Source organism: Rhinolophus hipposideros (genome assembly GCF_964194185.1).
Source record: "Rhinolophus hipposideros genome assembly, chromosome: 1".
Classification (NCBI taxonomy): Eukaryota; Metazoa; Chordata; class Mammalia; order Chiroptera; family Rhinolophidae; genus Rhinolophus; species Rhinolophus hipposideros.
In genome coordinates this window covers 97,983,217-98,002,613 of record NC_138047.1, presented here as the reverse complement: position 1 = coordinate 98,002,613, position 19,397 = coordinate 97,983,217, and the positions used below count along the sequence as shown (strand labels likewise).

The 19,397-nt window shown below is 35.6% G+C and overlaps 1 protein-coding gene across 3 annotated transcripts in view; it reads left to right on the top strand.

Moving 5' to 3' along the window:
* The window catches only part of SLIT2 (slit guidance ligand 2), a 337,575-nt gene that overhangs the window by 235,962 nt on the left and 82,216 nt on the right, over positions 1-19,397 (top strand). For 2 of the 3 annotated variants that reach the window (XM_081054248.1, XM_081054246.1), the window contains 7 exons: positions 516-587; positions 1,083-1,154; positions 8,284-8,355; positions 11,937-12,080; positions 12,196-12,359; positions 13,331-13,354; positions 16,884-17,034. In XM_081054248.1, the coding sequence (XP_080910374.1) occupies positions 516-587; positions 1,083-1,154; positions 8,284-8,355; positions 11,937-12,080; positions 12,196-12,359; positions 13,331-13,354; positions 16,884-17,034 (699 nt within the window). The remainder of the gene's footprint in view (positions 1-515; positions 588-1,082; positions 1,155-8,283; positions 8,356-11,936; positions 12,081-12,195; positions 12,360-13,330; positions 13,355-16,883; positions 17,035-19,397) is intronic. The other variant, XM_081054247.1, reaches the window with a different exon arrangement.

Here is a 19,397-nt window from a genome sequence, read left to right as displayed (position 1 = left end):
CGGTCTTATTTTACTATAATATAAGACTGGGTACAAGAGGAAAGGGAAAGGGAGGGGACGGGAGGGGAGGGGAGGGGAGGGGACGGGAGGGGAGGGGCGGGGAGAGGAGAGGATAAAATGTGATACAGGGTCTTATGTTAATTTTTGCTCCAAAAGACACATGAGACCTGATTGTCCGACTAGGTCTTATTTTGGGGGAAACGGTATTAAAATTTACTCCCAAATTAGTTTCTTACAGGTGTTTTCTCTTTTATACAAAGTCCAGACTTAATAGACCTGTAGTGCCTAAAAATTGAGATTTTTTTTCTGTTTTTATAATTACCTTGTTTTTGTTCCCAGTCTTGCTCCATATTTAGGGTCTAGCACAATTAGTTTTTGTAGTTATTTTTGAGAAAACAAGGAAATATTACTCATGAAGAGCATCAACTTTGCTTGTTGACATGAATCCTGGGCTTGAATTAAACATACCTGGAAGCTCACGTTTTCATTTAAAAACTGAATTTTTTTCATTGCAGACGTTTGGAACAGAACTCAATCAAGGTCATCCCTCCTGGAGCTTTCTCACCATATAAAAAACTTAGAAGAATGTGAGTGAATAATATTCTGGAATATATGTAATGTTTTCAATTTTGCAGGTCATGACCATGCAAAGCCATCCATTTAAGTATGAATATTTAGGTGTTCGACAGCTAAACTATTAAGTGATGTGACTATTTGATTGCTAGTTCTATAATGTAATACTAATAGCTAAACTATGTACTATTTTCAAGTTCTCTGTAATTTCGCATATCAATTCACACTATTGTGAATGTATAGTACGTAGTCAAATCTTAGAGGTTCTATTTTTAAAAATGAGATATGGCATCTTTATAATAATATACGCAAATGGCCAAAATCAATTTAAAGGGATGATTTTTTCTTTTCTTTTTTAATTTTGGATACTTCAGATGTTTTATGTTGTGAATTTTGTACAAGTCTTGATAGGTGCAAAATCGACATGTAAAGGCAATAAGTAGCTTTCTCCTGCAGTAAATCTTACTGACATTCTATTTAATTTAACCAAACCCTATTTCTAATCTTAGCGACCTGAGCAATAATCAGATCTCTGAACTGGCACCAGATGCTTTCCAGGGACTGCGCTCTCTGAATTCACTGTAAGTATTGACCACATCACCGAAGGAAAGCAGAGTGCACAACGAATAGTGGCTCTTAACGAAAATCGCATGTAAAATACATACTTCTTTAAGTTTTTTACTATTAATAATTCTAATTGTTATTAATCATACTAATATAAATACATTCACCCATGAAATAGTAATAATGAAATATATTAGTCATAATAATATAAATGCTTCTTTAAATTTTGAATTATTAATAATGTTAATTATTAGAAATCATTAATGACTCCCAATTTTTCTATTGAAGAATGGTACCTGTCACTAGAATCCACCAATTTTAGGGTTACATAGGACTTGATAATTTTGCTGCTTAGAGAGCAAAAGACCCTTTTTTGACAATTTTTGTTTCTGAAATGGAGGGAAAGTGTTTCTTTTGGAGAGCTCTGGTCAGTGTTGTATTACAGTCCTTAAGCCGCTAGCTGTGGTCTCTGGGGACAATATCAGTCCCCTTTAGAATGATGCTGGGTGAACTCTTGCAGAGAACAGTGGAAGATGACCAGTGAGAGGCCCCAACTCCCTGCTTTATCACCTTAAGACTTCCCTGAAGAAACAGCTTTAATCTCTCAAAGTACAAAGATAAGGAAGTTTGACAGCTTTTTAATGTCAAAAGGACTTTCAGGAAGATAGCTATGTAAATTAAAGAGGTTCTGAAATAAATGGGTAAAGGCTTTTCTTCCTTTAAAGTGAAAAATCTTCAGAAGTCCATCAAGTAAAGTAAGCTTTATTTCACATTTTAATTTTAAAGTTTGAAAATGAAGGCTGGCATGTCATTTTAGAGTTGCTGCTTAGAAAAGGGTTCTTACTGATGTAAATTACTGCAGAGCTTTTATGAATTTCAGAAGTGCATTGTAACCAGTGAGAATTCCAGGATACACATGGGCGAGACTCAGATAAACACCTGGGGTTTAGGTGACAGTTTACACTCAAGATACCAAGGGGAGAACAAGATGGAAGTGCTCATCCGAGCACATAGGTGTTCAGGTTGCTATGCTGCGCTGCCCAGAAAACGACAGTTTTCTTTGAAGAAAGGAAATAGGAAGCTATCACTTCACCTGCAGTATCTGCTTGGGTTGTTTTTTCTTTGTTTGTTTTGATGTTTTTTGTTTTTATTAGAAGATACCCGAGGCCAGGGGAAATATTGTGGGCAGAAAATGTAGACGACAGCCACGTATTGCACTCAGGGTGAGATGTCAGATTCTAAAATAACAAAATTTACATAAAACTCAGTTAAATTACCCACACTGCCCATAAAATACCGTGTATACCATTCTGAACAGTGATATTATGCAAGTAACTATAGATACCCTCCCAGCCATAGAAAAGGAAAAAAATGAAAGTGAAATCACTGTACTAATTCCTGGTTCTTGAAGTACCTGTGCTTCAGGGATAGCCATTAAATGTCGAAAGAGAGAGATGTGGATGGAGAATTCTTATTTATATCTGTGTGTAGCAGTTTGTTTTTAAGCTCTATTGCCTTAATAATGTTAATTGACACTTTTGTGGTTGTGAGAATTAAAATAAAGGATAAAAATAATAAAATAAATAATAAATAGAACATTTTTATTTATCATAATAAAATGCATTGTAGTTATTAATAAACATATAGTTATAATTAATGGTTATATTATAAATTGTTATGTGCTCACTTATATAAGCATAATAAACTAATAGCAAATAGTAGAAGAAATAATAACACATGTAAAAGAACATTCTTGCTGAATTGGGAACCTAATTTTCATGATCAGAGCTCTCGTGTTCGCAGTTCTTTTGGAAAGCTATGAAAAAGCATTCTTTCCTTGTGGAGCTTGTCATGGTCACTCACTCACGAGTTGTGAAAGGATTCAAAAGGTACAAAGAAATAGCAATTAGAAGGTTTATTTAAGAAAAGAAGGACCAACAGAGGAGTTGCCAGGGGTCGAATCTCGCGTAGACAGCTGCCATGAAATTCAGGTTAGCTTTTTCTTAGGTAGGAAAGTGTAGATGATTTTCTTATAGCAGAGGATGTGACATACAAATGCAGGACATTTGACTGAGGTCATTGGATTGGCATGTGCTGGATATATAACTGGTTTCTTTCTGTGGGTGCCCTTACCCAGAATGCATACGGAAAACCCATGGGGCGGGGGAATAAAGACAAAATGTTTATTTTATTATAATTGTATTATAATGAAGCCAGAAGTTCAGGCTAGGGGCAGACTCCAGAAGTCTGTGCAGGCGCCAAAAAACATACAATTCTGGTCGGGGTCTTATCCCTTTTTTCTAGGAGTGTTTCAACAGAAAAATTATCTCTTGGGGCTGGGCCTGGGTAGTCCCCAGGGAGTGAACACAGGCCTAGGTGGTCCCTGGGGAGTGCATGCAGGTGGTGCAAAGCACTGATAAAATCACCTTCTGCTAGCCCCCTCAGGCTCACTTTCCTTAACTCTCTTCTTGCTTCATCAGAACTACATTTAGTCAGGGAGTTAAGTCGCTGGGGGAATTTCTAGTTCAAAACATTGCAGTACATGAGAGAATCGGAACTGTTTTCCAGAAGTGAAATGCCACATAATATAATGATATGAAACAGGTAGACCAGGAAAGGGTGAAGCAGCTATCCTATCTTAGAGAAAGTCTAAGTGTGATAACTAGTATCATTTTCCCACTGCTTTCACATTTTGAATTGACCTTCCAAAGATTAAGTTATATACCCCTCCATAAAGTATGTAACTACCCAGATTTGCAATAGCCCTTTTCTTCATTTAACCACAATCATACATGTTCAACAGAAATTTGTTGGGACCCTGTAATGTAGAGGACCCTATTCAAGCTTCTAGGGATGCGTGCATGGACAAAACACAAAAAAATCTCCCTCGTGGAGATGACCAAGGGTACTGGTTGATGACCAACTAGATGCTGGTCAAGAGATATAGTATATCTAATGATAAAAAGTACTCGGAAGGAAAATAAAGGAGAAGGGATAAGGAGTGCCAGGGAAGGAGAGCTGACATTTTAAATAGGATGATCAACAAAGACCTCCCGAGAACGTGATATTATTGGGTAAAGACCAGAAGATTCAAATTGTAGAAGTGAGCTATGCAGATATGTTGCAGATACAGGGAGAAAGAATGTTCAGAACAAGAGGGAACAGCTACGTACTACAGCCCTGAGGCTGGAGTATGCAGTCTTTCAAGAAAGAGCAAGAAAAATATCAGCATGACTGGAGGGGAGTAGATGGTTGAAAGTGAAATGATAAAGAGTTTGCCATTGTTGGCACTGGTAAGGTCTGGGATACAACCGCGAGGACAGAGGGACGAAATATGGTGAAAGACAAGTTCCCAGGAAAAGAGTAGTGTTGGAGCTTGTCATAAGGAGCCAGGAGTTTAAATCTTACAGCACGGAGTGAAGTGACTTGGGAAAGTGTAGATAACTGCAAGAGCCATGCAGATAGGCAGCACTTCTTTTTCTAAAATGGGTTTCTACTTATACAAGTTTCTTTTACATGTCTGTCTGGAACTGTACTCAGTTATATAGCTGGCCTAACTTAATATTACATTTGCTAAAGAAGTGAAAATATGGAAAGGCGGGATGCTGCCCAATACCTCTCATGCATCTTACTAAATAAAAAACAATTTTAAATTGTTATTTGATTATTATCATAGTATATCTTAGAGAAACTGGGCTTGATTTGTTGAATGTTTTTTTAGTCTTTCCTAGTAAATATTGGCATTATCATTTATTTATTCTTATTAGTATTAACATTCATTTTACTACATATTACTATATACCATTGTATTATTATACATTAATATAATTAATGATGTAATTTAATATATTATAAATTATTAACAAAGTATCATTTAGAATACATGCATCTATTGAACCATTTTATCCTCTGGGCTTTTTATTACTCTCATTCTATAATATTTAATAATAATCTCTTAAGAATTCAGCATACTGGTATATTAAGCATTGTCTATAAACACTTTTTTATTTTATTTTTATTTTACTGGTTGAAAGCTTCTTTTTCTATAAGCAAAATAAGAAGTTGTAGCAGTATAGCATAGTGGCTAACCTCACAAGGGTGAAACTGGGCTTAGGATCCTCAGTTTTCCTTCTAGTAACAGGTACAAGAGTGGCCTACAATTTTCCTGTTGTTTCAAAGGACTATAAAAAAATTCTCTATCAGCATAACTGTACACTGTATGTAGTATGCTGAATATAAGTCATATATAAGAAACTGTAGAGAAACTACCCAATTTGTCATTCTTGGTATTCAGATGATATTATTCAAATCCCTCATGTACTTATTTTCTTTTCAGTAGAATACATTTTCATTTTTCAATTTCTTTTTAAATTTTCTTTCCCCCTTATGAGTGTAGCACACATTCTCATTGGCCTTCTTGCACTTATATCTTTATGTGATTATACGTCTTTCCCTAATTGTATAGATGTTGGTCCAGTTTTCTGACTGCCATCCAACTTCTCAGTCCTGGCCTGTGGATTTCTGATACTTTACCTTGCTATCATTTTGATCTCATTGTGTGTAAGAAAAATGCACCTAGTCCTAGTATTGCTGTGTTTTTGTAGAGAAATATCATCCCCATCATATTTAGTAAGCATTTCTTTATTATAATAGTTGCATGAATTTTAATCCATATACCCAATATTACCTACACAGATTCCATGCATCTTTGTGTGATCTCCTCCTTTTCCCCCTGTGTACTCCAATTGTCTTATTTACAATAAATCTCAATTTTTTAAACTTGATCTTGAAAACAAAGTGATTTGCTGGCAAAAAATAGTTTCAAAATACAAATATGTATGACACACCTCCTAGCTAGTCCTTCTTTCCTGCTATTTGAGCCAACCTTTAAAGCAAAAGTCCCAAATGAACAACCTACTAAATTATTTACCCTTGATTCTTATAAGAGTCTCCCACAATTTATATGCATCCTATGTCCTTTTGAAGTTTCAATGGTTTCAAAACTTGAAACGCCTTCAGTAATTCAAAATTGTTCTTTTGGGTTGTTCTTTGTTCATCTCAGCCATAGCAGTGCCTGGGACATTGGCAAATCACAAACATCAAAAAATAAGAGTTGGGTGCAGCTTAATGGGGCACTGAACTTAGAACCTAACAAAGTTCCTGGCAGACAGTAAGTGTATGGTATCCATTGTTGAATGAACTGATGGAATGGTATTGAATTGAATATCCTGAATGGATGCCAACTTGATCTCATTTGTGTTCCGAAAGCCTCCTCTCCTCTGACTCTTGACCTTACAGTATATATTTAATCTTGCTTTACCCTTTCCTAGTTCCCTTACCTCCTTGACCCTGACAGTACAGAATTCTCTCTTTTCTTCTTTGATTTTTTAAAATTGTTTCTTCTCCGATTGATTTACCTTTTTTTTAAAAAAAATCTATATTTTACACAAATGAATGTTTTTATGTTACGCTATATAACTGTACACTGGAATCTAAACCAATGGAATGTCTCTTTATACAATATAGCACCCAGCTTAACTTACTCCCTTGAGAATTTTCTTCCTCTCACTGCCATCTTAAAAGGGAATGACTTCCCTCACCCTTATTCATCTCTCGTCTGTTGTTATTTTCCTCCTTTTCAAGCAAAAATCATATACTGCTGCCAAACATATGAATTATTTAGATTCTCCTTTCAACTTTTATTCACATATTATGGCATCCATTTATTTATTTTCCAAACTATTTTTTCTGATTTTCAAAAGTACTGTATGCTCGTTGTAGAGAATGTAAAAAACAAAGAAAAAATGTATGTGCAAATTCAATTCAACTCTGAATGCTGAATCACTTGCCATCCAAAGATTTTCCACATTTTTCTCTGTGTGTGTGTATTTTTTCTAAAAAAAAAAAAATATATATATATATACATATATATGTGTGTGTGTATATATATATATATATATATATATATACTGTAATATAGTCCTTAGTATTATGCTTCTTTTAGCTTTAATGTTATATCATGAACACTTTCATTCTTCACTAAATATTCCTCAAAACATGATCTTTATCAATGCGAAGTATGTATTTAACCAGTCCTCATTTTCAGGACTTGGAGACATTCTGTTTGCATTTACTTTTCCATCGTTATAAATTACGACATGATGAACATTTTTCACAAAAAAGATTGTCTGTCACTGACTTTTTTCTTTAACTCTTCAGAGCGCAACTACTACATTGTAATGTATATAAACATCTTTATGACTCTTGATGTATGTTGCAAGTTGTCCTTCTAAAAATATAATGTGTCTCTGTCCTCCACATAATTGTGGTTCCCTACTTTGGGGCCTAAAAATAGATCGGCATCATTGTAGACTTGTGAGTAGCGGACTTGATGAATCAGCCATTTCCAGTCGTTTGTTGTTGAAATCCCCTCCTGTTACCCTTTTTTGTTAATTTATTCTTTAATTTGTCCCTCTGCTAATTTATTTCTTCATTTCACTTATCAAACAATGTTCACTCATCAGTCCAGTGTGGGATGTCACTGTCACCATGTGCCGAAACCTGTGCTCGGCGCCAGATGTCCTGAGGGGATTCAGTCACAATCCTTACACTTAGTGCCTGATCAGAAGCGGGTACTATGAGGACGCATTTCTGTTCCTAGATCCTTAGGGACAATACGTTTTACAAATTCTTCTGTTTTAATATCAATGATGACTGTCTTCACAGATCTTACGTTTCTCAAGCATACGCATTCTATGTTTAAAACATCAATTTCTTGCACTGTTTACCAATATAAGCCCAAAATGCATCCCTTTAAAAAGCAATGGATTCGACATTTAGTGTTCACTTGTGTTATATACCGTTTTCTCTCATTATATATGAACCATGTATGTATAGAAAACCATGACGATTTCTATGAAAGGGCACTACAATTATGAATTGTATTCATTTTGTTCATTTTTTTTTGTTTCTCTGTGTTTTCCAAACTTTCTATCATAAGCCTACATTTCTGTGGAGTGCTTACTAGCCTCCTCTATGCCATATATATATATATATATATATATATATATATATATATATATATATGATGAATTTGTTGTGGTAATTTTTTTTTTCCATTTAAATTATGTTGTGTTTTTTTTTCAGTGTTCTCTATGGAAATAAAATCACAGAACTCCCAAAAAGTTTATTTGAAGGATTGTTTTCCTTACAGCTCCTGTAAGTATTTCATTGTTTCTGATGTGTTGAACTCAATATTATATTTTAGTCTGTTACTATGTCATATTTTCATGGACGCTTCAGAAAAATTTGAGGCAAAATGGCATAGTTGAATGAAATGGAAAAGATTGGCGTAGTGGCACTAACATTGTTGATGGTTATTTGTTTGTGGACACAACTCTTTGAAGTTGTCCCCAAATCTTTCTCTCCACACGGTCACGACTCTGTGCATCCTGGCTGCCCTGTCCTTTAAAGCTGCTACAATCTCTGCCTTTTGTGAAACTTTTCTGGTTTGATTTAACAATAGTTGGAAAGGAGAGAGACATAAAGATGTATTTACCCACCTTTGTGCAAAGAATCTGCAGAAGTGACAATTCTGGAATAACATCCCCTAACACAAAGCTGGTGCGCTGCAGGCCAGAACACAGCAGTCACACTCAAACTCATCTTCAGTAAGAGAATGATCTGTAAATCCCTGGATTATGGCTTTAAACACCACTCTGCTTAGACAATAGCTGTCTCAAAATATGTATTTACTGTACATAGTTCTAAGAATAAGACTTGACCTCAGGTGTTATTTTTAATGCTTATATGAAAAGGGAATTGGAAAAAAGTCTGCTGATATTAAGGTCCTTACTCTTAGATCCTCAAATTCTGTGCAAATCGCCGAACACACAGAGAGTACCCCATTTAGGGCACGTATTGGCCTAGCTGCTGCAGATACAAAGATGAGTACGATGTAATTACTCACAACTAGTTCACAGGCTACTTTAAGATTTTTTCATTTAGAATCAAATTATTCTGAATCCCACAAACTTCCCAAATGTAGATATTTTTCTTTACTTGAGAAATGTATGTTCATATGTTCATAATTACATCCTATTATCCATGTTTTACATTTTTCATCATTACCCAGAAACATATTTTATATCACAGCCTAGCTTTCATGCATACACACACACACAAATGAAGCAAATTGTGAAACAAAACATTTACCCTTACTATGTGCAGTACTCTCCAGTTTGTTCCATTTCTGTCTCCCACAGACCAATAAGTCATGATAAATACTGATCTCTGTTACTTAATGATTTTATTTAGGTTTCATATTATTTTTTAACCCTTGCAAAAGAGTTAGCAAATATTGTTTCTGATCTTTACTAGAATGATTCTGTACACATTCCCTCAGCCCAGTGTTTTATCTCTATTCATTCAGACTTGTTCTTAAGCTTGCCAGGGCTAAAGAGACACAACTGTCTCTTCACTGCTAGCTGAGAACTTGGTTAAGCATCTTAGATTTGCTTGAACAGATGAGGTACTGGGGAGAAGCATAGATAAATGGAAGGAACAAAATAAATCAGCATCCAATACTTTTTCCCCCTAATTTTTGGATCACATAATTTAAAGTAAGTACAGCACCTTCTTCAGTTGCACCCAGGCTCCCCATCTTTTTCTTGTCCTTAACGTTCTGTGCTCTAACTCCTCCCTTCAGAGAACTGACAAGTTAGGGAACAAGGTCAGTGGGACTTGTGGCCTAGAGTGGGGGGAATAGGATCAATCCATTCATATCAGGCCTCTAAGCTTTTAAGAAAGTGTTATATCGACCACAGAGAAGGCCAAAATTTTAGAAAAAGAAAAAGTAGAGAAAATCATAGCTTTGCATGGACATGTGACAACTAAAAAGGCAAGCAAGCAAAACAGAAAGTCCTCATATTCATTGGAGATTCTTGTAGCCAAAAGGGAAAACATTTTCAGAGTGTTAGATAATAAGGCATACAAACTCAAATTACATAGTCCATATTTTTTTTGAGCTACTGAATATTTGTTAAAATCCTGAGTATCAAAACACTGAGGTAAAGGGTGATAGACAAAAACATCTATCAGAAAACTGTCCCGCCCACAGAGGGCTAAATTGTCTTTGGGCAAAGTGGGCCTACAGGTGAAGCAGGTGACGAGACTACGTAACACTGAGTAACTTCCTTTGGAACCTAGAGGAAGGAATACTGTGGTTGGGTGGAAGTCATGTTCTGGAAAAGGTGGACTTTCAGTGAGGCCTTGATAGGCCATGAGGTTGAGGAAAGTGGAAAGCAGGACAAGTGTATTCCCAAAGGTGAGTCCAGCATGAAAAGCTCAGACACAACACGTATACTTACGAAGATGATATTTGTCAAAGTATAATCTGTAAACCACAGGTCCACAAAATATTGATGTAGAATATTAACAGCTTATGTGAGAAATAAACGAGTTTGTGGGATACTGTGTTAAACCAAGCTCAATGGATATATGTAATGTAGGATGAGGACCTTTAATATGGTAATTTACCATGTCACTCTCCACAAGGGTTATAAAATATTCATTCAACAACCAATCTTTATTGAGCACCTCATATGTGCCACCGTGTTTGCCTGAAAATAAGACCTAGCTGGGCCATCAGCTCTAATGCATCTTTTGGAACAAAAATTAATGTTAAGACCTGGTCTTACTTTACTATAATATGAGACTGGGTCTTATAATATAATATAATATAATATAATATAATATAATATAATACCCAGTGTTATTTTACAATAATATAAGACGAGGTATAATATAATACCAGGACTTACATTAATTTTTGCTTCAAAAGACACATTAGAGCTGATTGTCCAGCTAGGTCTTATTTTCAGAGAAACACGGTAGGTACGTGGGAAACATCAGGGGACAAAATAGATATCCCCGCTGTCTGGAGCTTAGAACTTTGGGAAAGGAAACAGGCAAATGAACATAATAAATAAGGAATTCATATATAAGAAAGATATATGTAGTTCAGAAAATAGAAACGGTAGGTCAAAGTAAAGAAACAGAGTGCTAGGGGTTGGGGAGAGGCACACAGAGTCTGACAGTATTAAAGAGAGTGGTCAGGGTAAGCTGAATTGAGAAGGTAAGATTTGAGCAGACTCAAGCAAAATAATTTACCAGGTAGACATCCGGGCGAACATTCCAAGCAGAAAAGAGTCTGGCAAGGAGGCCTGTATGGCTGGACCTGAAGCAGCCCCTGAGAAGGGACTTGGAGGTTGCAGGGTTCAGAAGGTGGCGCTAAACAGCCTATTTGGTGTTGCAAGTTATTGTCAGGACTTAGGTTTCATTCGGAGCAAACTGGGAGTTGTTGCATGGTTTTAAGACTGGAGTTAACGCGACCTGATCTATGTTTTAGAAGGTTCACTTTGTCATCTGTTTGGAGAATACACTGAACTTTTGCAAAGAGCAGCTTGAAGGACTAATGGTTTATGGCATTTCTTACGATGGTTTTGACAATGAAGCCTGGGTCTACTGCACTACTGCTACATCTTCTAGAGAAGATGTGTAATCAGAGTTCATTAAATGCATAAGTATTGGATTGTGGCATTTCTTAGATGACATGTCCCTTGCTTTATCTGGTATAACCCCCAATCTTCAGCCCGTGATACCTAAAATATTACTTAAAATGTTTGTGTTGAGGTTAAAAAAAATGTATCTCTTGATTGGGTTTTCTCAAGGACAGGCTCTTGTAGGTGGTTTAAGCAGTAGGTGCTACACTTTAATTCTACAACTCTTTGGTCAAACAGATTATTGAATGCCAACAAGATAAACTGCCTTCGGGTAGATGCTTTCCAAGATCTGCACAACTTGAATCTTCTCTCCTTATATGACAACAAGCTTCAGACCATCGCAAAGGGGACCTTTTCACCTCTCCGGGCCATTCAGACGATGTATGTTATCTCTGTGATTTGGGTCAAGGTAGATGACCGTTGTTTTCAGTCTGAGTTTGAGGGTTGAGTTCCTTGCCAGTCTTATATAAAAGTGTTCCGTGTGTGTTTCTGAAAGGCATTTGGCCCAGAACCCTTTTATTTGTGACTGCCATCTCAAGTGGCTGGCGGATTATCTCCATACCAACCCAATCGAGACCAGTGGTGCCCGCTGCACCAGCCCCCGGCGTCTGGCAAACAAAAGAATCGGACAGATCAAAAGCAAGAAATTCCGTTGTTCAGGTAATTTCTTACTTCGTTTGACATTTCCCCTGTGTTACCCACCGTAGTGGTTATGTGAGACGTAGGGACAGCTGGCCTTCAGCTGAATCACCAAACACTGTAGAATTATATTTCTTTTTCTTCTGTCCATAATGAAAAAAATAAAACTATAAACACAATTCATATGGCCCGCCTGTATGTAACATTTTTAACACTATGTGAAGCAGAACAAATAGGCCACCGGCCAAGAAAAAAGATGCCTGGATACTTTATGCTATATTCCCAGGATTCAAACTTAACAGGGCCTTTTAGCTAACTCAGAATGCGTTTTAAGCCTGTTAGGTCTCATGTTTGTTATATTATTCTTCCTTGAGAAACTTAAGGTAATTAATCATGTTTTCATTTCTTCAGAAAGTGAACTGAGACTTAGTTACAAGATTTGCTCAGGCTCAGAAGTAGGGGTAAAAAATCTCCTGATCCCCTACTTCTCACAGGGAATGCTGTTTTCTCATTTTGCATTCTATTATTTTGAATAGGAGTGTGAGGATGCATTTCCCCCCAAAGGGCATTTTTTAACATTTGGGGAACATTACATTTGTTTATAAAGAGCTAAATATAAATGCATTGTATTAATATTAAATAGAAGCTTACTTCATTGAAATTTACTATTTGCTTTCTTTTAATCTTTTCTATTTTCTCATGATAAAATACATTCTATATCTTTTGGTGCCTAACTATTCCAGGCCTATTTCACATTCAGCAATTAATTCATACTAAAAAGCGAATATCAAGACAAAGCTGGTTATTGTCCATGGTTCTAGATGCATTTACTACTCACTGTACATTATTGTACTTCAGCCACTGCTGTGAATATACATTTTTCACTTAATTATCTGTAGTGACTTTAGTCCGTTCTGAATCTAATATAACTCATATCTCTGCTTGCTGACATTCAGGTGCATCTTCTATTTTTTTTCTCTTTTTTGATTTAGCTAAAGAACAGTATTTCATTCCAGGTAGGTTTTGCTCGGTAGTAGGACTAACTGCAGACACCCTTTCCTCACCTGATAAAACATAGCTTCTAAAACTTTGATATGCATGCCTTTGAAAGTACAGTGGGTACTCTGTAGATAGATTCACTTCTGCGTAGATCACTTGTAGCTGTTTCCTGAACACCTACCTGACCTTTGCATGCAGCTTCTGATGTTAAACATATATATTATTAAACTCCCACCTTTTTGCCCCCTCTCCTACACTTTGGCACCTTATCTAAAATTCTTCACAGTAGCTAAAATGTTTGAACCTATGGCTTTCGACTTGAAGTCATTTTCTCTCCTTACCTTGTATATCTGATCTTTCAACCTGTTTTTAAAATACAGCTTGTGGAGCTGATTTTAAAGACAGATGTCGCTGTTGTCAAAGAGCCAGTTCTGCATGAAGTCAGTTACAAACACACAGAATTGTGTTTTCACTCATGGGATTTACTTTTTTTTATAGGTTTTACACTCAAAAAGTGCCCCCTACTTTTTGCTTGACTTGGGTTACTGTGACTTCACATTTTGTGGAAAAGCTGGTGCTTCCTGCGGGTTGACATGCAGTGGCACTGTGTGTCTGACTTGACATCCCTGCGCACCTGGAGTCACAGTGTAACTCCCCCAAACAATGCTGACACCCAACCTGAAAGCATCAGAAGTTCCTGAGCAATACGTGCCTTGAATTATGTAGGCAGATGAATGAAATATTTCTTCAAAAAGTAATTGAAATGTGTTACCACTACAATCTTACCGTCTTAACACGATCAAGGCTGACGATTCTAGAACTAGCTCTTTGAAATATGTATCTTTATTTGTTTTTTTTCCTTGCCTGCCAGTTGTGTAAAATGCCTCTTGACTTGTTTGCTTTAAATCATTATGTAAAAATATATGTTAGTACTAATTGGCCACATTTACCATCTCCTGGGTATATTCTGGACGATAATATATTTTAACAGCTGTAAATAAAAAAAAATATTTCTATAGCATTAGTGTGCAAAACCATACTTACTTTCTAAAGAGCTCTGGGTTTGATTTCTATTTTAAGGAGCTTTGTGTTGCTTGCCATTATTGAATTATAATTCGATTAATTTTATGCACTTAACAGGTTTTGTTTTATTATTTTGAGCTTGAATGGTTAATAAAATTTTATATATTACACTGGCTGCAGAAGTAATATACTGAAAAGAACAGTTGATTGGCTTTCACTGACAATCTTTAAAATACATTATTTTGTACCCAGTTATTAAATAGAAAGTCCTCTGGTAGCTATTATTTACCCCGAAAAAGTTATATTCTAAACACCAGAAGACCTATAGGATAAAACATTAATATCACTTAAATCTCAAAATTACAGCAGTTAATATGATGGTTACTAAATTACTGTCTATTACATTTAAATATATTTCATTAACAATTTAGAAATTAGTATTTTGAATTTACCAAATAAACAAAAGTTGGGTTGTTTTCATAAATTTTGATACAGTTTTGCCCACTAATTGACAGCCGCCAAAATAGGTATTGGAAAACACTTTTTATATCAGATACCATGGTTTAATTGTCAATTTCTGAAAATTCAGTCTACATTATTTAAAACAATAATTATAGAAGTCCGGACTCAGAAGGATTCTTTAGTCCACCTCTCCCTTTTTTCCCCAGACTTTAATTAATATTTGAGTCCATCTAGGAGCCACCGTAAAACAAGCACCATTGTCACAGCGTTGAATGCAGATTATTTTAAATGTAATATGCCTAGTATACCAGTTATTTAGACTTTGTTCCCAGTATTTTCTCTTTTACTTTTTAGAAAACTTACACCGCAGTACAACAGATTTTCAAAAAATGTAATGGTATTATTTCCCAAATGCAGTGAAACTATTATATTTGGCTTTGCAAACGTCTTAAAGATCTGATTCCATTTTAACTAAATGACATTATTAGTAAATTGGAAAAGTCATTAAAAAGCATGTAAGCCACAACCTGAGGATTAATCCAAATATGCTAATGATAGTCCTGGAAGATGTCAGTGATTGCTTTTTCACTTAATTTTGCCTATTTACTTGTCTACCACCATTCTATATGGCATTCTAGATATTACAATGATAACTCAAAAGAAGAGCTATCGTGCAGAGAGGTCATCTTTAAAAGGAATTGACAAGAACTGAATTTGTGCTGTGTATCTTTCATGCCATTGTTTTTCCTGTAAGACCATTATGCTTCAAAAAAATTATTGAAAAAGTTTACAAAGCACAACAATCCCAATCCTACCATACTATTCCCTGTAAATTGCTACAGTAAGAAGAGACCTTAGTTTTATGTATATGCCTATTTATCTTAATTGGGATTGCTGCCTTTCTTTCCTTCTTGGTGATCTTTACTTTTGCAGGAGTTCACCATTTGGGCTGTAAGTAGAAGTGTCTGATCTGAAACAATGTCCTTCCTTTTCAATCCCGATGTACCTTCTTCTAGTTTTGGTCTTTTGCGCCTTTTTTATTTTATTTTATTTTTTTCAAGAAGAAACCACCGATCGTTTGAGCTTCTCTGTTGTCCTTGTAGCTCAGCTCCAACTTCTTCCTGGATGTTGTCCCCGAAAGCTGTTGTGAGGAACGGTGGAGGCACCTTTCAGTGTAGCCCCTTCTTTGTGTTTCCAGGAAACTTTGGTAGTAATACTCTTACTATGGTCATACACATTCTGCGGGAAGAATGCATGTCATGTAAACAGTATTACACTTCCGGAACGTCTGTAGCTTTTCTCCTGCTTCCCTTCATCTTTCCTCTCCGTCTTACCCTTGGCCTAGTGGATGGTGTAGTGATTATGTAGCGAGATTTTCTGTTGTGCTTGATCTAACCATGTGGTTGCCAGGTATGAGTAAAACATGGTTCCGTCAAGCACCATGGAACGTCACGCAGCTTTCTACAGCATGACAAGCTGCTGAGGCTTAAATCAGGATTTACTTGTCTCTCTTTATAAAATCAAAATGAAAAAAGAGGGCTTTTTAGGCATTTCTGAAGATTATGTGAGAGGGAGAGAATAATAAAAGACCATAGAAAATTGAAAAAACCTGAGTACATCTATTAGCCTTGAAAGCCCTCATTTAAAATGATATATAGGAATATGTTTATTACTGGATACATTTTAAATTCTTGACTCCGAGAAAAAACAATCTTTTTAACAATTAACAGCCATTGTGTGATTAGCTGTCAGATAGGCTAGAATGGCTCATAACTGGATCAGCAGAAAGTACAGCTGTGAAAAGCTCATCTCTATTAATGTTTTCCTGTCCTGTGAATCTAGTTACTCTTTTTTCCAGCAAATTCCAAGCCCTTGTTTTAACCCTCTCCTGACACCCATTGACCAAATTTCCCCAAGTTGTCTCCCTGCTGCATAATCTACAGTTATCTTCCTTTTTTCCTTCCGACAAATTCATAAACATTCCAACCTTTCGACTCAGTTTCTTTCTCTTTTTTTTTTTCATTTTTTTCTTTTTTTATTTTTGGCTTGAATCCTCAATAGGTACAGAAGATTATCGATCAAAATTAAGTGGGGACTGCTTTGCAGATTTGGCTTGCCCTGAAAAATGCCGTTGTGAAGGGACCACAGTTGATTGCTCCAATCAAAAACTCACCAAAATCCCAGACCACATTCCCCAGTACACTGCAGAACTGTAAGTTCATCTCCAAACAAAATCCAGGCTGGGAGGGGGGAAACGAAAGCATCAAAGTATTGGAATTATTATCTTGCTCTTTAACTCTCAATAATGTGTTAATTTTAATTCACATATGTTGGCATAACTCCTGTCTGTACAAGAATATATCACAGGCTATCTTCTTTCACCTTTCTGGCCCAAGATACAACTACAGGAATTAATTTACCTTTGAAAAATTCAGTTAGCACTTAGTAATACGCATAATAGCATTCATTTGATATTTATTTCTTCAGGATTATTTATGCCCAAACCCGTTTCTAAGCACGTAATAGATTTTTAACATAGTTAGTCTTTACAACAACCAAATAAAATAGTTTTAGAATTACCATTTTGAATCTCTATTAATTATGAATTCAATCTGAGTCTTTTTTTTAAATCTGCTTTAGTACCTTACTGACTTATGGGTAGAAAGATTTTGTGTTTATCAAGTATTAAAGCACAAAGGATAGGTTTTTGTTTTTTGTTTTGTTTTGTTCTGTTTTTCTGAACAATAGATACCATAGCAGGAAAAGCTGAAAAGGCAGAGTATGATCAATTTATATTTATAACCCTAACACAGGGCCTAGCACGTACTTGGTGCTAAAATATGTTTGTTGAATCATTTATAGATGCTATGCCCGTGTATGGTTTGTCTTTACTGACTTTATTTATAAACATAAGGCATTTAAAGTTAGTGTTCTAAAAATCCAGGGAAAACCTAGTGAAATCTCATCGTTATGTACAGCACCATCTGGTATTTGTCACTAACGCTTCGCATAGTTGGTTGTCTTTCTGTGCATGTATAATCCTTTTGTCTTCAACTAGATTATAGCCCCTTGATGACAGGGATTGCGTTTTATAGTTTATCTCCCACTGTGCCTATACTCATGCCTTTTACTAATGAATTTTAATCCCTTTGAATAATTAAAAATAATATTATGCCTTCAAGGGGATGACAGAAACTAACAACCCTGTTTGTAGTGATGCTCTTTTATATTACTGTGTTTCCCCGGAAATGAGACCTCGCCAGACAATCAGCTCTAATGCGCCTTTTGGAGCAAAAATTAATATAAGATCCGGTCTTATTTTACTATAAGACCGGATCTTATATAGCATAAGACTGGATATAATATAATATAATACTGGGTCTTATATTAATTTTTGCTCCAAAAGACACATTAGAGCTGATTGTCCGGCTAGGTCTTATTTTCGGGGAAACACGGTATTATTATTCATGTTAGTTCATGAAGCTACTTCATAGCTCCAGGACTTGTAGCAATACATGGAGACCATGCAGCAAAAACCCTAAACTTTATTTTTATAATCATGTAGGGAGTTATGCTCATTTCCAGTAATACTACAAGCAACAATTCAAGTCATATCCTCCAGTATGTTAATACCTTAATAAGGCTTACTTGTCAGCCAAGAATTGTATTTGAAAGTAGTGTCTAATTTATTTTTCAGCAGAGGTTCTGGGTGTGTTTTAAGAATTTAGGAAAAATTTTAAATTATGCATTTTAAAAATCATCACTTGGAAGAAAATATTTGCAAATCATGTATCTGATAAAGGACTTATATCAGTATGAATAAAGAATTTTTACAACTCAACAATAAAATAAAATAAAAAATAAAAATGTACATTACCCAATCAAAAAGTGGTCAAATTACTTGCATGCACATTTCTCCAAAGAAGATAATACAAATGGTTGATAAGCACATGAAAAAAACTTACATCATTAGGCATTAGGAAAACACAAATTGAAACCATAGTGAGTTAACACTTTACACCCACTAGAATGGCCATAGAAACAAACAAACAAACAAGTAGACAAACAAAAGACAGTACAGGTGAGAGAATTTGGACCCCTCATACATTGCTGGTGGGAATGTAAAATAATGCAGCCCCTTTGGGAAACTGTTTGGCTGTTTCCTCAAAGAGTTAAACATACATTTACCATGTGATCCAGTAATTTCACATATATATATACATATACATATATATATATATATATGTATATGTATATACATATGTATTCAAAAGAACTGAAAACATATATCCACAGGAAAACTTGTACACCAATGTGTACAAGCAGCATAATTCATAATAATCAAAAAGTAGAAGCAACGTAAATAGCCAAGAACTGATAAATGGATAAGCAAATGTGGTATGCCCATACAATGGGATATTATTTGACCACGAAAAGGAATGAATGCTGATATATGCTAAACATGGATAAACCTTGTAAATGTTATGCAAAGTGGAAAAAGCCAGCCAAAAAAGGCCACATTTTGTATGATTCTATTTATGTGAAATGTCCAGATTAGAAAACTCCATAGGGACA